Raw genomic sequence first — 16,993 nt, forward strand, 5'->3', positions numbered from 1 at the left:
GCTGATTGGACCACGTTCCTCCGCTCCTTTGCCTCCACCAACGAGCGCCTGCGGCCGGAGCGTGCGTGGGGCTGATGCGGAAATCTGAATGGAGCTCGCGGGCCGGTTGCTACGGGGGCCGGGGCGGGGCGAGCGCGCTGCGCGCGGCCGGCGCTGCCGTCGCTGAGGCGGGCTGGGTGCGGCGGCTGGGGCGGCCCCGCTCCGTCTCCCCGGGGCTCCCCGCGCCCTCGCCATGGGGCCCAGCCCCGCGCCTCGCCCGGGCCGGGCGCCGCTGGCCGTGGCGCTCTGCGCTGCCCTCTTGATGCTGCTGCCACCCGCCCTGGGCGCTGGCGAGCGGCGGCGCCTGGCGTGCTCCACCTGCCGGGGCATCGTGGACAGGTTCAACCAGGTAGGCGGCGAGGCTGAGGGGCCGCGGGGAGGCCGGCGGCGGGCGGCCTCGCTGTGAGGCAGGGGGCGGCAGGCCGGGGCTCCCCGGCGAGGAGCCGGCCGCGGGGCAGCCTGAGGCGCGGTGGCAGCGGCGCAGGCCGCTCCGTGCCTGCCGCTCTGAGGGGCGACCCCCGGGTCCGGGCCGGTCAGGGGCAGCGGGTGCGGAGGGGTGCCCGGCCCGCCGGACAGGCGGCGGCAGCGCCCGGCGCGGTGCGGGTCCGCCCGGCTCCCCGCCCCGCCGCTCCTAAAGCCTCGGCCGAGGTGCGGGAGCGCTTCCGCCCGCAGCTCCGTTACGGACAGCGTCGGTCTCCGGCGAAGCTGGTGCGCGGCAGCGGTTTGCTGCCGGCTTCGGTGACAGCCGTAGTGCCTCGGTGGGCAGGTCACAGCGCTCCTCCTCGGGCTTTCCCATCAAAGCTGTTCTGGTGCTCTGGTGCAAAAAGACTGGCCGGGCCGGCTGTGGCATGCCCGGCTCCGTGAGGAGGGCTGGTCGGAACCGTCATCCCCTAAAATGCTGTGTCTGCTGCTCCTTGCAGCAGTCCTGCGTTGTGGCACAGTAAATCCAACGTAGGCGGCAAGGGGCTGCTTCGGCTTGTGACAGACGCTTCGTACTCTGTGTGCGGATATTCGCTGTTGCAGGTTTGGTAGATCACTTTAACTGCGGAGGTTTTTTGCGAGGTGTGATTTCATAGGCGCTGGTTGTGACTCGGGGAAGTTGTGCTGATCACGATGAGTTGTCCTGTTGTACGGTTGCATGTTTAAGTTACGGTGTGGTGAAGATTGGGCTAAGTACTATCAAAACTGAATGAAGCAGAGCTCCTGTTCAACTGATTAATAAAGTTCCTGAGCACTTAAAGGAGAAGGGTATAAACTTTCATACATATTTTTTTTTATGTAAATGAGGACTGTAACAAGGCCTTGTTTATGCATTATGAAAATTGAGTCACGTTATGCTAATACCTACCCTTTTTCACTTTTCATGTTGTCACTAGCTGTTTCTTTCACTTAGCAATTTGATCAGCAACTTCAGAGCTTTACTGAAGTTTCCGCACAGCGCTTTTCATGATTTTCATATAAGCGTTTACTACTGCTCTTAATTTTTGTTAGAAGCAAACCCTATGTAACTTACGTTCTTTTCATACTTTTCATTTGTAGGGATTAGCAGATACAGCTAAGAAGAACTTTGGTGGTGGAAACACTGCTTGGGAAGAGAAGACACTGTCAAAGTATGAGTCCAGGTAAGCTGTCTCAGTACTTCTTTCAGCTACGTTTCATGTCCACTGTGCGTAACTTCACCGAACTGTGTTTGTCTGGAACTTAAATGTTGAATGTTGCAGCTAAAGTTTCACGTGTTCAAGCCTTCAATTCTTATTGATTAAAGTGTAACATTACAGTAAAGACTGAAACCTCTTATTAATGCCTTTATTTGTCTTGTTTCTGAAAACAACAAAAGTTAATAACATCATTGGTCATAGTAGTTTTTTCTTTTTGCCCATTAAAGTCCTAAAATAATGATCTTAAAAAATGGTCAATAGTTAACTGATAGTTATAAAAGGTCTGGTGTACTGCAATACTTTTTTTAGAATTAAAGCGGTATCTCCTCTATAGAGTCATACCTATTTCAGTGCCAAACAGAAAACTAGAAGAGGTGCACATTACTGTACTCTTTTGTGTACATGTTTGATTACTGAGCAAAGTGACCTGGTATCTGTCTTCCAAATCTCAAATTCACTTTTTAATCTTAGTTGGAGCATTGAGATATAAGGATAGGATTTCTGAATCTCAGCTATGTGAACTTCATTGGCTTTTATCAAATGTTAACAATACATTAAATTTATTGTTGAACTTAAGAGAAAAATACTGCGCTCAAAATTTGCTGGGGAGCTAAAAATCTGTCAAACCTACAATCTGCAAACATAGTAAATGCAAGCAAGCCAAAGCGGTTCTTGTGGTCATCCTTTTAATTTTTTTGGTTGAAGTAATGTTCGTTACTTCTTCATTTCCAAAACAAAGCAAATATCAGAACAATTCAGAACACACCATAAACTGGTAAAGTATTCTAGGCTGAAGTCTAGCTTCTCTGTCATTTCTTGAGTGGTGTCAAATGTTTAAATTTAAACTTAGGATTTTCCTTCTCTGCTTGTAGTGAAATTCGTCTTGTAGAGATCATAGAGAATCTGTGCGACAGTAGTAATTTTGAATGTAACAACATGGTAGAAGAGCATGAAGAACATATAGAGAAATGGTGGTTCAAACTGTAAGTATCAATTTTCTTTGTGGATGTCCTTGTATGGATAAGTTATCTAAGAGGATGAACTACTAATGTTAAATCTTGTGCCTGAACAATAGCAGTATGGGTAATTCGTCATTATCCTTCAAGACTTGCCATTGGGTACAGCTGTGTTCAGGCTGACTTAATAGCATGTACCACTGTTCTGTGTTCTTTTATTTTCAATTCTGGAAGTGTTGCACCAAAACATCCAGTCTGGATTCTCATATACAGTCTACTCAGTTACCAGTGGGGTGTTGAGGCAAACTAGCATTGGAAAACTTTGAGGTTTACTACCTTTTTTGTTTTGCTTTGTCATAAAAGTGCAAGGGACTCTTTGGTTCTTGTGGGTTATTTGTTTGCTTGTTTTTTTCCTGAAACATTATTTTCTTCTCCTGGCAATCAAAAAAATAGTCAATACTAATAAATCTAGAAGTTGGATCTCTTGAGGATGGTAGTGTAGCAGCTGACTTTTCTGTCTGCCTTCTAAGCTAGCCTGTGATTTCTGTTATAACTAAGCTTTTCATATACCATTACAAAATATAATTAGTGCAAGGATGGCATTGTAGCATGTAGATCTCTTAAGACCTTTTTCTTTAATTCCAAATCATGTCTCTTCTAAGTATTTTTTTACTACTTTAGACTGTCAACACTCCCAATCAGCTAGAATTCAATAGGGTAAACTGCCATTGTAACGTTTCATAACTGGATAAGGATTTTTTGATTTTTTACTCTTAATGACTGCTTAATTACTTTATCCTTTTACCTAACTATACTGGATTGTGTATACATTAACATGCCAATTGAAGGGAATAGCATAGAATAGAATATTTCAGGTGGAAGGGACCTACAATGATCATCTGTTCCAACTGCCTGATCACTTCAGGGCTGATGAAAAGTTAAAGCATGTTATTAAGGGCATTGTCCAAATGCCTCTTAAACACTGACAGGCTTGGGGCATCGACCACCTCTCTAGGAAGCCTATTCCAGTGTTTGACCACCCTCTCAGTAAAGAAATGCTTCCTAATGTCCAGTCTGAACCTCCCGTGGCGCAGCTTTGAACCATTCCCACATGTCCTATCACTGGATACCAGGGAGAAGAGCTCAGCACCTCCCTTTCCACTTGCCCTCCTCAGGAAGCTGCAGAGAGCAATGAGGTTGCCCCTCAGCCCCCTTGTCTCCAAAGTAGACAAACCCAAAGTCCTTGGCTGCTCTTCATAGAATATGCCTTCCAGAAAGGTGAGCTATGCAACCCAAAGTCTTAAATTTGCCTTAAATTTGCAGAACTGACAGAAATGGGTCTTAAATGAGAGAATTTGACAAAGTAGACTTCCTAAAATAAACAAAACTATTCATAGAATACATTGCTTTTTGGAAAGTTTCTGTATTTAATAGACCTTTTGAGTGCAATTGGTTAACTTTGCCTTCTGTCCTTTAACCTGCAATATCCAAACGTCATTTGGTTTCTGTGGTAGTTTCCAAAGACAGTTTCTTTGTCCATGAACACCTTAGATCTCTTTTTCGCAAGTTGTTACATTATATGTGGTACTCCGTAAACTTACTTCTCATGACCTGAGCCTTGAAGTCAATATGATCAGATGTAATAGTTTAGAAAGAGAAGCTGTACATGCCTCAGGAGTTGCTGAGGACTTCTGTCACGCTACAGAATATCCAAGTCTTTCCTTTACTAAAGTTTTTGAGACTTCGGCATCAGTGTGATACTGAGATCTGTGAATTCAGGACTGTAGTAGTCCTCATGCTTGCTTGCAAAATAATACCTAGTGATTTAATTGTTAATTGGGGGTGTATGCTAGTGCTAGAGTAGCACATAAATAACTTTTTAATATTTAAAGTAATCCTTCTAAAATAATACTTGATTCATGCTAAAAAAGAGGAGAAATTTTAACGGGCACCCTGTTGTCAGGTTGGCAATAGTCTGAGCAAATGTTAATATCTGTTCTGGGTCATCTTCTGCATAGTTGAGATAGACACAGCAGTTATCTTTAAGAGGAAGCCATAGATAAGACCACCTAAACTATATATAAACCTTTCCTAATAATAAGGTGTTAAAAAAAAAAGGGCATGTGTATGTATCACGATGAATTGATTTTATTGATTGTTCTTATTTCACATTTTTCATAAATATAAAATTTGAGTAGCATCTGTTAATAGTATTGTAGTTTAAAAGGTAAATTCATCTGAAGTTGGAGGACAACTTCTAGAAATTGGTTCCTGAAATAAGATGGTCTTCAGAACAGAAAAAACAGGTTTCTAATCTGTCATGTGCAAAAGATTTCTCTACTGCGTTGTGCAGGTTCAGCCGTGCAAGTTGGCTTTTAAAGAATCTTCTTTCTCTTTATTGATAAACGAATGTCTTTCATATACAGAAAGAAGAAGTATCCTGATTTGTTTAAGTGGTTTTGCATAGAAACAATAGAAGTTTGCTGCCCTGCTGGAACTTACGGACCAGATTGCCTTGGTAATTCTTCTTTTGAAAAATACGGTAGCAGATATGTTCTTTTTACCTGTTTGTTTCAGGCTTTCGTAGCATGGACAAATACATGAATTATGATATTTTGCGTGAGACACCATCTGCTGTGTAGCACGTACCTGCCTGCTGCCTGATAGTTAGGTAGCTGCCTTGTGAGCATCCTGCCTGAAGAAGAGTCCTCCGGGCATGAAGTAATGTACAAAGCTATCAAGGGTGCTTACATGTGCAGAATCCATCTGATCTGATGCTCACATCCACACCTGACCCATGCTTAAAGGCTCTCTGTGACATCATCTGTTTTTTAGGTGGCCTTTCAGAAGCTACGTAGACAACAGTCCTTGACCAGTTTCAAGAGTAAAACAGCCAAAGTACTGTTGGGGATTAAATGAAAAAATTCACAACTGAGGATTACTTAAAAAGACATGGGAGAAATTGGATAAAATTAGGTGGGAGACAGTTGGATGAAAGTAAGGTCTTTGATGCAAAAGTGGTAAAGGAGGTATTTTGGCCCCTGAAGTTTGTATAATCTATAAATCTCTAAAACCTTGCACCTTGTTAGAGATCAACTTTGGCCTCTTACAGCGTTAAAAATTAAGTGCCAGTTCCCAATATTGATCTAAATGATTGTGGATAGGTTTTTCCAACTGCAGTATGAATATTCTCAGAAATCCAGCATAAATAAAGATACCAACTTTAGCCAGGAAGCTAGGTAAACAGATAAAATTCTAAGCCATGGTCTTTACCCAAAATTAAATTTATAACTGAACTTTCCTGGAGATTGTTTTGATTCCTCTTATACTTGAATATATTACTGAGCATTCCTTGTTGCAAGCCTTTTAGTTGCTCTCAAGGGGAAAAAAGGTTTTGGAAATGATATCCTGGTTTAGTGTGAGTTTTTGACTCTTTTTTTCTTTTTTCTTTCTTTTTTTTACATTTTACTGTCTATGAAGAGGGAGGGACTTCAGGTGGTGGTGGTTGAGAATAGGAAGCTATTTCCTTTAACATCTGATTTAAAAATATTTTTGATCCTTTTTAGCTTGTCGTGGTGGATCGGAAAGACCTTGCCATGGAAATGGCCACTGTGATGGCGATGGTACCCGAGGTGGAGATGGCTCATGTAGCTGTAACAAGGAGTATACAGGAGACTTTTGTTTGGACTGTTCTAATGGTTACTTCAGTACCTTGAGAAATGAGACGCATTCTGTTTGTACAGGTAACGAAGTCTTTGACACATGCTTACATCTTTGCCTTCCTTCTTCAGTTTTTGTAAGCAAAACTAGAAACAATTTAAATTGACAAATGTAAAAACAAAAAATAGTTACAGTTTGGACACTCAGCTTTAACCATAAATGACATGTCAGTCAGTTTGGTGGAATTCTAAGGTTTTGCTAAGTCATCCTTCCAGACTGCGTGTGATTTTTTTTACTTTTTTTTTTTCTGCTTTAAATTAAGAAGCAGAATTCATCTGTGTCATGCAGGAGGCAGAAGGGAAGAGCGAGCTTTGCCCCCCCCCCCCCCCCGCCCCGTGTTGTACAAAAATCTTGACCTGAAATTGCTGCATAGTGGACTACTTTGAAAGCTAGGTTTTCCTCATGTCTCAGATAAGCTTAACTGGAGTAAATGGGCATGGAAACAGCTGAGCTGTACTGTTGACTACATGGATTCCAGTTAAGTATGTCTAAGCTTAATTTTGAAACAGTCAGGTCATAGGAATAAACTTTTTCTGTTGGTCAGATTTTCATCTGGTTTTACATCTTGAATGAGATTCTTCAGCAACCAAATCCTGACCGCAGGGTCTAAGACGACTGTTTTTCAACACAATCTATGATGTTTTTTTATCTGGCTGTGTAGTAATTGTTCTGTACGATTTGTTTTATGTTACAATACATAACATGCATATATAACATATGCATGTAATATGCATATTATATATATACACACACACAACTGGATTTCTAATATGTTTCCTTGTGAAGTTTTTCAAACTGGTGTCACTTCACACATTGCTCTCATAGCTAGTTGCAAATGAAGTAGTCTGAGGATTCGTTAGGTCAGAGTGCTGAGTCTAATGTTTAAACTGTTGTCCCAATCCTAAGTGGCTGAGCAAAGTTTACCTTCTTGATCTCCTCTTCCCAAATATTTTGGAAATTGGACGTGTCACTTCTGGTCACTAGAATTTCATGTTACTGTTTTAAGTGGTGCAGATGACTGTAATTGCCAGGTTTGGCTTCCTGGTTTTTTGGTTTTTTTTTTTGGTGGGGGGTGGTTTGGGGTCTTTTGGGTTTTTTTTGTTTTCGTTGGGTTTTGTTTTTTTGGTTGGGTTTGTTTTTTTTTTTTTTTTGGTAGGATAGAGCTGCATTTTTGTAAATGATATCTCCATAAAGTCAAGATTTAATCTTGTGAATGGGAGGGTCAAGCTACTAAAATACGATAGCTTCCAGTGAATCCTAAATAAGGTTTTCTTTGAGAATTTGTGTGCGCAAACTTATCTTGGAATCTCTCAACAAAGCTCAGATTGTAGCTTTCTATTATCTCAGCCTGCCACGCTGCCTGTAAAACTTGTACTGGTTCAAGTAACAAGGACTGCCAAGACTGTAAAGAAGGCTGGATTAAAAATGAAGAAGCAGCTTGTGTGGGTGAGTAATGCTTGGTAGACTTCAAACAGGTTTTGTAGCAGTGTTAGCTAACGAGATTAGATGTCACATCAAGTTTTATTGTATTTTATGGAAGTGTTCTGTCAGTTTAGATTTCTATAGTTTGTAGTCTATCTCTCTGTCTCTCTTCCTAACTTGTTTCATGTTTCAGGAAAACAGTATTTCCTCTCCACTGATCACCTGGTGATTATAGTTGTCTTTATCAAACTGTTCGCTGTGTATCTTTTTAGTTTAGTGGAATACAGATAGCAGCAAGTGGGGTGTTCCTTTTAAGACAGGGTTTTTATGTTTATTTGAATGCTACAGTGTCCTGCTCTTGATTTAAACTGTTTTGTCAACTACTGGAAGATTCCTGTCAGCTTATCTACATATTTTGTAGTAATTGCACAATTGTCTTCACATTACTGTGTGTTTGTAAATGCTCAAACCTAATAGAGTTAAAACATTTCACTAAAAGCCAGGCATACTACCTTTTCCCTATTGGAGAGTAATACCAGGAGACATCAAGTTCAACGCTTCTATTAATCTCTTACCTATTTCTAGCTTAGTATTTCTCTTGGTTTATGAGAAGATACATATGAAACACTTAAGGAAAAACCCAAATACTAAAAAGACTTCCAATGGAGGAATGCACTAGGGGGAGAGTAACACATTCTGTTTAACTGATTGAATTTGACCAGTTAAAGACCTGTACCATAATGTCTGGAAACAGTATCTTAGAAATTATATGAACACTGCTTCTTTTTAGGAGTGATAATGAGAACTAGGATTTGAATTACAGCTCCTGCAATACCTGCCCAGGCAGGACGATGCTCCAGTATCGTCTTCTCTACAGGTGTTTTTCCAAGTAATCATTGCAACTGATGAAGTATAAATTAGTTGAGTAATCAGTAGGAATGATGCCTGCAGCAACAGGACGAGATAGACAGCAAGGGGACTGAAATAGCCTTTCTCTGTCTTAATTTTTCAGTTATGAGTACTGTTGTGCCCTTTCCTTGAAATCACAAGAGTAGCATGTTTTAATTTCCCAGATAGAACTGGTTTTCAGCTTGACTGGTCCTAACCATAACTTGGCTTTCTCCAGTTTATTTTGTGTAGAAAACTCAACAGTGTATGTGTGTGCATTTGTGTAATTTTTTTTTAATACTTTTAAAAGTTCCATAGCTTGGTAATCTATGAGTAGAGAAATCAACAGTATAAGCAGACAGACTTACTCTTCTGGAATTTGTTATGCTGTTTGCATAAAAAGCATAAATGCATGCAAAACGCTGACTTGAAAATGACAAGAATGTCAGGTATTCTGGAAGTTTTATTTAATTTGAGCTCTTGAATTTCTGATATGTCTGTTATTGTCATCACAAAACATCTTCTGAGGATCCGTTTTTGATTTGTTAATGTAAACTTAAACTGAACAGAACAGTATATGGTACCATGTTACTTTTATGTCTAACATGTTGCATATCTGATCCTAAACTCATAGTAATAATTACTCTCAGTGCAGTCAGTTTAAGTTTATAGCTTCTGTGGGCCAGTTCTTATAAGATTTCAAAGCATAGCATTCAGGTATTAATCTGGCTATTTAATCCTGACTACTACCTAAAAGGTAACTTGTCACTTTTTATCTTTCAGATTTAGATGAGTGTGCTGCTTCTCCTTGCAAAGATCACCAGTATTGTTTGAACACAGATGGATCTTTCTCATGCAAAGGTTTCTTTTTAGTCTGCTGTTGTACTTTATCATCTAGAATCCTAATTTAATGCCGGAGGTAATGCTAGAAAGGGTGTGATACCAGGCATTTAATACAATATGGTCCGGTCCTGACTGGGCATTGGGAGGATGAGGCTTTAGACCTATCATATGAGGAAAGCAAGAGATTTCTGATTATTTCTGTTCTGCTCTTGTGAGATCCCACTTGGAGTTCTGTGTTCAGCTCTGGGGCCCACAGCATAAGACAGACGTGGACCTGCTTGAGTGGGTCCAGAGGAGGACCACAAAGATGATTGGGGGCTGGAGCACCTCCCCTATGAGGACAGGCTGAGAGCTGGAGTTGTTTAGCCTAGAGAAGAGAAGGCTCTTGGGAGACCTTATAGCAGCCTTCCAATACTTAAAGGGGGCCTACAGTAGAAATGGAGAGGGACTCTTTATCAGGGAGTGTAGTGATAGGATGAGGGATAATGGTTTTAAACTGGAAGAGGGTAGATTTAGATCAGATATTAGGAAGAAATTCTTTACTGTGAGGGTAGTGAGGCACTGGAACAGGTTGCCCAGAGAAGTTGTGGATGCCCCGTCCCTGGAAGTGTTCAAGGCCAGGTTGGATGGGGCTTTGAGCAACCTGCTCTAATGGAAGGTGTCCCTGACCATAGCAGGGGGCTTGGCACTAGATGATCTTTAAGGTCCCTTCCAACCCAAACTATTCTGTGTTTCAATGACTTCTTGTGTGGATAAGCTGACTGACTTTAAGGGTGTTACTTTAAACCTCAGATACATGAATTTTTATGCTTAAAATACTTTCTTTAGCATGTGATGCCAGCTGCATAGGTTGCACAGGGGAAGGTTCTGACAAGTGTAAGGCCTGCGCATCTGGATACATGAAGGAAGATGAAAAATGTACAGGTAGGTGGATTTAGCAATACATGGTAGAATACCAGTTAGCCCACTCTTGATTAGCCATGCTGAGAAGCTGTTAAGTACGGTGATGTTTGTCTGCTTCAGTTTTCAAGCCTACCAAAATGAACCCAATTGTTTTGGTATTAGCAGAAAAGACTTTCTTTATAACTTCCTTTATATTTTTGAGCTAATGTGCATTACAAGGCTTAAAGGTGAAACACTTACAGAAGGAACAAAGTATTTTATAGCAGGTTCAGGAAACGAATACGAGTCTCTTGTCAGTTATCTGCCACTTCATTAGAAGCGTGCATCTGTATTCATTTTGTAACAGGCAGAAACGCAATGTGGATTCTGTTGTCTTTCTGTTAATCCATTAATGTCCAAGTTCAAATGATATTAATTCTTAGTGAATTATAGCTTGTGAAATAATAGTAAAAAGAGTGAAATTAGAGTTTATCTGTGGGGAAGAGCCGAAGGTATGCATGATCTTAAGTAGCTGTTAACTATGATGATGTAGTATTTACAGGCTCGTTTCCCTTTAGTTGTACTTTGATGGCATCAATAGAAAAGGACTATGGGAAATCTTCAGTAGTTAAGATGAGTGTCATTGCTTAATTCATTTCCCCACATAGGGGCCTGCAAAACATTAAAAAACCCAGTACTATCTGAATAAATTTGAAACACAGTCTAAATCATGAAGAACCATAACAGATTATTTTAACAGAATTTAAATCTGTTGCAGCAGCATTCTGCTCCTCAGTGTTTTTTATATTTGAATACAATGTTGTTTATATGACTGAGCACACGTAAGTTTTATAACAAAATAACAGCAGTGGACTCTTTCTTTTCCTATCCTATCTCTAGATATAGATGAATGTAACCTTCCTGAAAAGGTCTGCGTGAAAGAGAATCAAGACTGTGTTAATACTTCAGGTAGCTACAAGTGTGTATGTTCAGAAGGGTTTGAAGATAAGGATGGAACATGCGTTCAAAATGTAAAAACAGGCAAGTGGCTTTTCAATAACAGTTTTTTGAAAACATTTTGAATGTTTTTAAAATGTGCTATATCAACAGCTTGGAGATGTATTTCTGTCTAAGGGTCTAGTCACTTGTAAACTCTTCTCTATAATGTCTCATCTTCCTACAGCTGTGGTCTGTGTCAAGTAGTTTGTGGTGTAGACCGCATTCTGGCATGCATGTTTTCTTGCTTAAAGACAGTGGATTTTTTTAAACGTCCTGTTCTTGTGTTGATTTCTTTTTTGCTTAACTCAAGGTTGTGTTTGTAAGTCACTTAAGTGTCTGGCTTCATTACATAAAGTGAACTAGCAAATTACTGCTGTCATAAAAAGAGAGGTCTTCCTCCTCCCCGCTTTTTTTCCTTTATTATTAATTGTAGTGACTTAAGGGTTTATGTGATTGCATGCAAGCTGCTTTAACTCACTGAAATCTCAGAAAATTAAGCAGAAATGGTTTTGCTGGATAAGTGAGCTGAATTTTTTTATTTTGTGATCACAAAAGTACCAGAGCTGGTGTGAAGGTGCATATGTAGAAGACATCCATCTTTCAGTAGTAGGAAACTGTTTAGCTTGACTTAAACTATACCTTCAGTCCAGAAATTCAAGTGTAATTTGCTCTAGGATGTATGACACATCACGGACAGAACTATGTTCATTAGTATTATTTCATTACTCTGTCTAGACTTTTTTTACAATTCCAAAGTGAAAGACAGGATTATTTTGCAATAAAGGTTGTAGGAGAATAGATGAGAGAGACTCAATTTCATACCTTTATTTTCTTTCTACTACTTAGCTTGGTTGGTTTTATTTTTTTTCATCCTCACCCCAGCTGCTTTTTCATCTTGTACTAATAAGTTGTAAAGATCTATGTAGCACTGCTACATAAGGCCGTTCAGTTCAGATCTTATACTCTCACTACTCACTGTTATTAGTTCTTTAAAATCAGTTATGGACTTTTCCTGTGCAGATACTCAGGATATCAGTTACTATGTTTTTTAATGTGGCCTGACATTTGATGAGAATGAAAGCAAAATGAAAAGTTGACAAATTGGCTTAGCTTTTTTCTTAGATTAATGCTTCTACCAATATAATAAAATTGCTCTGCTTTTTTAAAGGCTGTTTTAACATCTGAACTGAGTTATTTGCACTATAGAAAATAATTCTGAGTAATCCTTGCTTTGTGTTTTCAAATACAAGAATTTCTTCTGATAGGTCATGTGGAAAGGAGAAAGTTCACTGTGAATAGCTGAAAACAAAAGTTTTAGAGCAGAAATAGCTGTGCTGTTTTTTTCTTCCACTAACAATATCATACCAGTTTATTTGAAATGTTTTGTTTGCATTTAGTAAAGAAAAAAAAAGCCTAAACTAGGAGGATGGTGCAAGTAGCTCTTCTATATGGCTTTATTACTTCTGTGGTCTTGATAAATACGTTGATTTGGGTTTCTCTAAAAAAAAATTCCTAATGTCAAAAATTATATGGTATAATTAATAATACATTTGTATTCTAATTATGATACTTAATTTCACAGGAGAGGAAGTAGAGAGTGAAACAACTGAGCCGTCACCTAGTGGACATGATGACTTATGATCTGCATTCAGAACCAAAAGACATTCCTATCTAAAGTTTTAAGTTATTGGACTAAGCCTCTGCTAGCTGACATACTGTGGAAATGGTATTAAATATGCAGGTTACCATTAAGATTTTTTTTTTTAAATGGTGATAAATTGCTCTTTAAGCTGCATTTCTTTTCTTAAATGCCACTTTTTATATAATTCTTCAAGAAAAACACTCTAGGTGAGTTAGTATAAAATTTGAATTAACATAACATTGTACCCAGCAATTGTAAACAATTTTCAGGTTTCTCATTCCAGTGCCTACTGAAATCTATCATCATTTGGAAGGACTTAGTTGCACTTCATAATTCAAGAAAAATTTAGACTGAAGTTTAGTGTTTCTTGACATGAGAAATATTTCTGTAACTGAAATACAGCTTTTAGACATTGTCAAAGGGAATCTCTTTGGGGGGGAAGCACTGTTCCCTTAAACAAAACAGAATGCCTAATACTGCATTCAATAAAAGTTTATTTTGTTGGAATGTGCCTTAAAAATTTTTAAGATGTTAATACCTTGCTGTGTTGTCATGTCTATTTTTCATTTAGGCAGTGGGGAAAAAAAAAGAGAGAAACAAAAAAACAGAAAGCAAAACAAAACCAAACAAAAACTCCCCACAAAAACCCAGAACCTTGTAAGCACTGTATTTCAGTTCAGCACTGAATTCCGGCACTCAGTTGTGCTGGGACATATATGGGGGAAAAATAAAAGAAAAACCCAACACACCCCCCACCCGCCCCCCACTTTCCTCTAAAGGAAGAATTATGTCAAACTTAAACAATTTTCCAAAGGTAGGTAGACAAGTCTTTCTTCCAGGTACTTGCATTAAGTATGCAAACTAGTTTATACAGTGATGAAAAGTAAGTTTGGCTAACACCTGCACTCAGTGGCTCACGGTTGTTATATGAGTATGCTCTAGAATTAATGAATACATGACTCTACAGCCTACTGCTGCATGTAATAGCTTCCTGTCTTTTTCAGAGCAAGCATACTACAGTCAATTTATCTTGTCTCTTGTGCCATTTCAGAGGGAAAGCTGATAAGCATAGCACAGACACAACTTCCTACATGTTGTCCCTAAGCTTAAAGGCAGGTATAAGAGCTAAAATTGGTATGTTCTGCAGGACCATCACAGCTGTAAATAACCTAAGGACTATCCAGGTACAGTATTTAAAGCTCTAATGGAACTGAGTAAAGTTTGGCATACATGGTGGTGGTAGTGGATGCAGGGAGCAGAAAGAGGGATTACAGAATACAGCTAAAAAGAGCATAGCTATGAAGAAGTTATAAACAGTACCCTGAGGTAAGTGGAAGTAAAAAGGGTATGAATAGGATTGGCCTGTTGAGCAGTGAACGCCAAACACCTTCTGTATACTTCTGAAGAATTCTTTGTTCAGACTGCCTCACAGTTCCGTTTGTGAACAGTGCACGTAGGATTTCTATGTGCAATAGACGTGAATATAGTACAAAAAAGGATTCTGTTGGATTCTTATGTTAAAAGCTGTCTAAGCTGATCTTGTGTGCTGTAATTTAAATACCCAGTGGTATTAAAGTATCTGTAAGTTTTATTTAAGTTATTTTCCTTCAGCTACTATATCTAGATGTTTCTTAATTTGCCAGTCTGAGAATGAAAACTTTAGTGCTTTCTTAGCTGTAATTGCCAGAGATGGACCTGTATGTTACATATCTTTCAAGTTGCAGGGTAGGTGTTGTATTTAATAAGTGCTAAATTGAAAGGAGGAAAAAGTAGGTAGTTTGGGGAGCACAGGGAATGCAACTCAAGGATCTTTAGGGGTTTTTTTTAGTACAGGTGTAGCCAGTTACGGTAATATTAGGCCTTAAGGATCTTTCAGGGTGTAGCTTGTCTTTGTTGCTCAGTCATTGACATTTAACTCCCAGGTGTTCCAGATGATGGTCCAAATGGTCCTTGTTAATTGTAACATGAAATGTCAGTTCTGTTTAGAAACTACCATCAACTCATACTCAATGGAATTGTCTCTCTAGTACAAACTCTTCTATTAATGTTTAAAGCCTGATATAATGCTTCCTCATATGAAGAACAACTTGCTATTCTAAGTTTCCTTCAAGTTACTTGGGACTTAGAGGGGGGATACCTGATGAGGTTCTTAACTACATCGTGGAAGCATTTGCTTTCCATTTCCTGCCCCCCAAGCTCTGGACAAAAAGCCCTAAATGAATTGGTCCTAGTTAAACTCAGCCCTAGGATTAAGTAATGAAAAACAAAAACTTCAAGAACTTGTTTTTTCTGTGGTGACAGAGAGGAGAAACTGTTCCTAGCCTGACCTGCAGAAGTAATGAGAGTAGTCTGATACAACCAAACTGTTCAGTTCTGGAGAATGATGTTTTCAGCTTTCCATTACCACAGTAGAACCATCGGAGTATTGTTCCCTAGGAAACATATGGACAGATGTGGTACCTGGGTATTAGGAGTCACTAATATCTCTTTTCCTCAATCCTCCTGTTCCCTTGCCCCCTGATTATTAGCACCTTTTGCTCTGCATTAAATTATTGTGGATAAACTTGTTAAGTCCAGGGTCCAGAAAGGTGAATTCAAATATTTAGAGCTTTCTCTGAAGAAGTATTGACCAAGTTATGTACTTGATAAAAATTTAACACTATGCTACTGCCTCATGCTCTCTCAATGCTGAGTTTCTAGATAGTTAGTCCTCTTGTTTTATTCTGCATCCTCATTTTACTACTTCAGACTGGAAGTACTGCTCTGTTTTAGAAGTTGGAACTAAAAATTGTTTTGACTGAATTCCTTCCCCCGCCCCCCCCCCCGCCTTGAATAGGGTGGGAATCAGACTCCTAGTTGTCTTGGGTTTTGCCCCTCATAATCAGAATGAAGGGGGTGGGGGGCAGGATTTAAACGGATTAGCAGAAACTGTCAATGAAGTTGAAATGCTTTGTGTTAACCAGACCAGTCCAGGGTATGAATGCTTTCTGCTGTATGTGTTAAGAGCTTAGTGCTAAAAAAACTGAGCTGTTCCCATTAAATTTTTCATTACATTGTAAGGAGACCTGGTTATGTAGTACAAGACTCAGTACTTATGGTTGCCTGGAATTACAGGTCTCATGTCAAACTATATGAATATGTTAGTAAATACTTCAGAAGTGATCCGAGATATCCAACAAACAAGATTTGTGCCTTAGTGAAGTGTTTCCCGGACTGGCCCAAGGGCTACTGCATGAACTATCTCCTGTTTAATTTGTTCAAAGGCTTGTCATTGCTCAGGGCCCCGTTAGAAATCGTTCTTCTTCCAGGTCACTAAATAGAGAGGGCTTACAATCAGACTGTGATTTTGGAATATGCATTCTCCAAAAACGCACAATGCCTAAGAAAGACTGTGTTTCCTTTTTGCTAGTTGGTGGGGACGTGGCTGTTATTTTGTTTCTCACATCCATTGGGACCTGATGATGGTCATCTTGCCATTTTATTCCTAAGAATTGGATCTCCTGTGCAGGTCCCTATGGCAAAACCAGTTTTCAGGAGGGTTTAGACTATTTTCTTCCCTTTCTCAAAAACCTCTTCTGCTGTGTTGCCCCATATGATGATGTCATCAATGTACTGCAGGTGTTCCAGAGCCCCACCCTGTTCCAGTGCAGTCTGGATCAGTCCATAGCAAATGGTGGGGCTGTGTTTCCACCCCTGGGGCAGCCGATTCCAGGTTTGCTGGATGCCCCTCCAAGTGAGAGCAAACTGTGGCCTGCGCTTTGCTGCCAAAGGGATTGAGAAAAATGCATTAGCGATGCCAATTGTGGCATACTACTTTTCTGCCTTTGACTCCAATTCTTATTGAAGTTCTAACGTATCCAGCATGGCAGCACTCGGTGGCGGCATGACTTCATTCAGGCCATGATAGTCTACTGTTAGTGTCCACTCTCCATTCGACTTTTGCA

The 16,993-nt window shown here is 39.9% G+C and overlaps 1 protein-coding gene across 1 annotated transcript; it reads left to right on the plus strand.

Moving 5' to 3' along the window:
- The first annotated feature begins 43 nt into the window (after positions 1-43).
- CRELD2 (CRELD disulfide isomerase 2) lies at positions 44-13,556 on the plus strand. Its single transcript, XM_087767641.1, has 10 exons — positions 44-388; positions 1,579-1,661; positions 2,570-2,680; positions 5,080-5,171; positions 6,220-6,396; positions 7,721-7,819; positions 9,467-9,544; positions 10,355-10,450; positions 11,309-11,449; positions 12,990-13,556. Exons 1-10 carry the CDS (start codon positions 233-235, stop codon positions 13,046-13,048), a joined length of 1,092 nt encoding a protein of 363 aa, XP_087623767.1. The 5' UTR covers positions 44-232; the 3' UTR covers positions 13,049-13,556.
- The last annotated feature ends 3,437 nt before the right edge of the window (positions 13,557-16,993 follow it).

This window comes from Nipponia nippon, unplaced genomic scaffold (assembly GCF_047370975.1).
Source record: "Nipponia nippon isolate SJK-2023a ecotype South Korea unplaced genomic scaffold, ASM4737097v1 scaffold_3, whole genome shotgun sequence".
NCBI classification, from domain to species: domain Eukaryota; kingdom Metazoa; phylum Chordata; class Aves; order Pelecaniformes; family Threskiornithidae; genus Nipponia; species Nipponia nippon.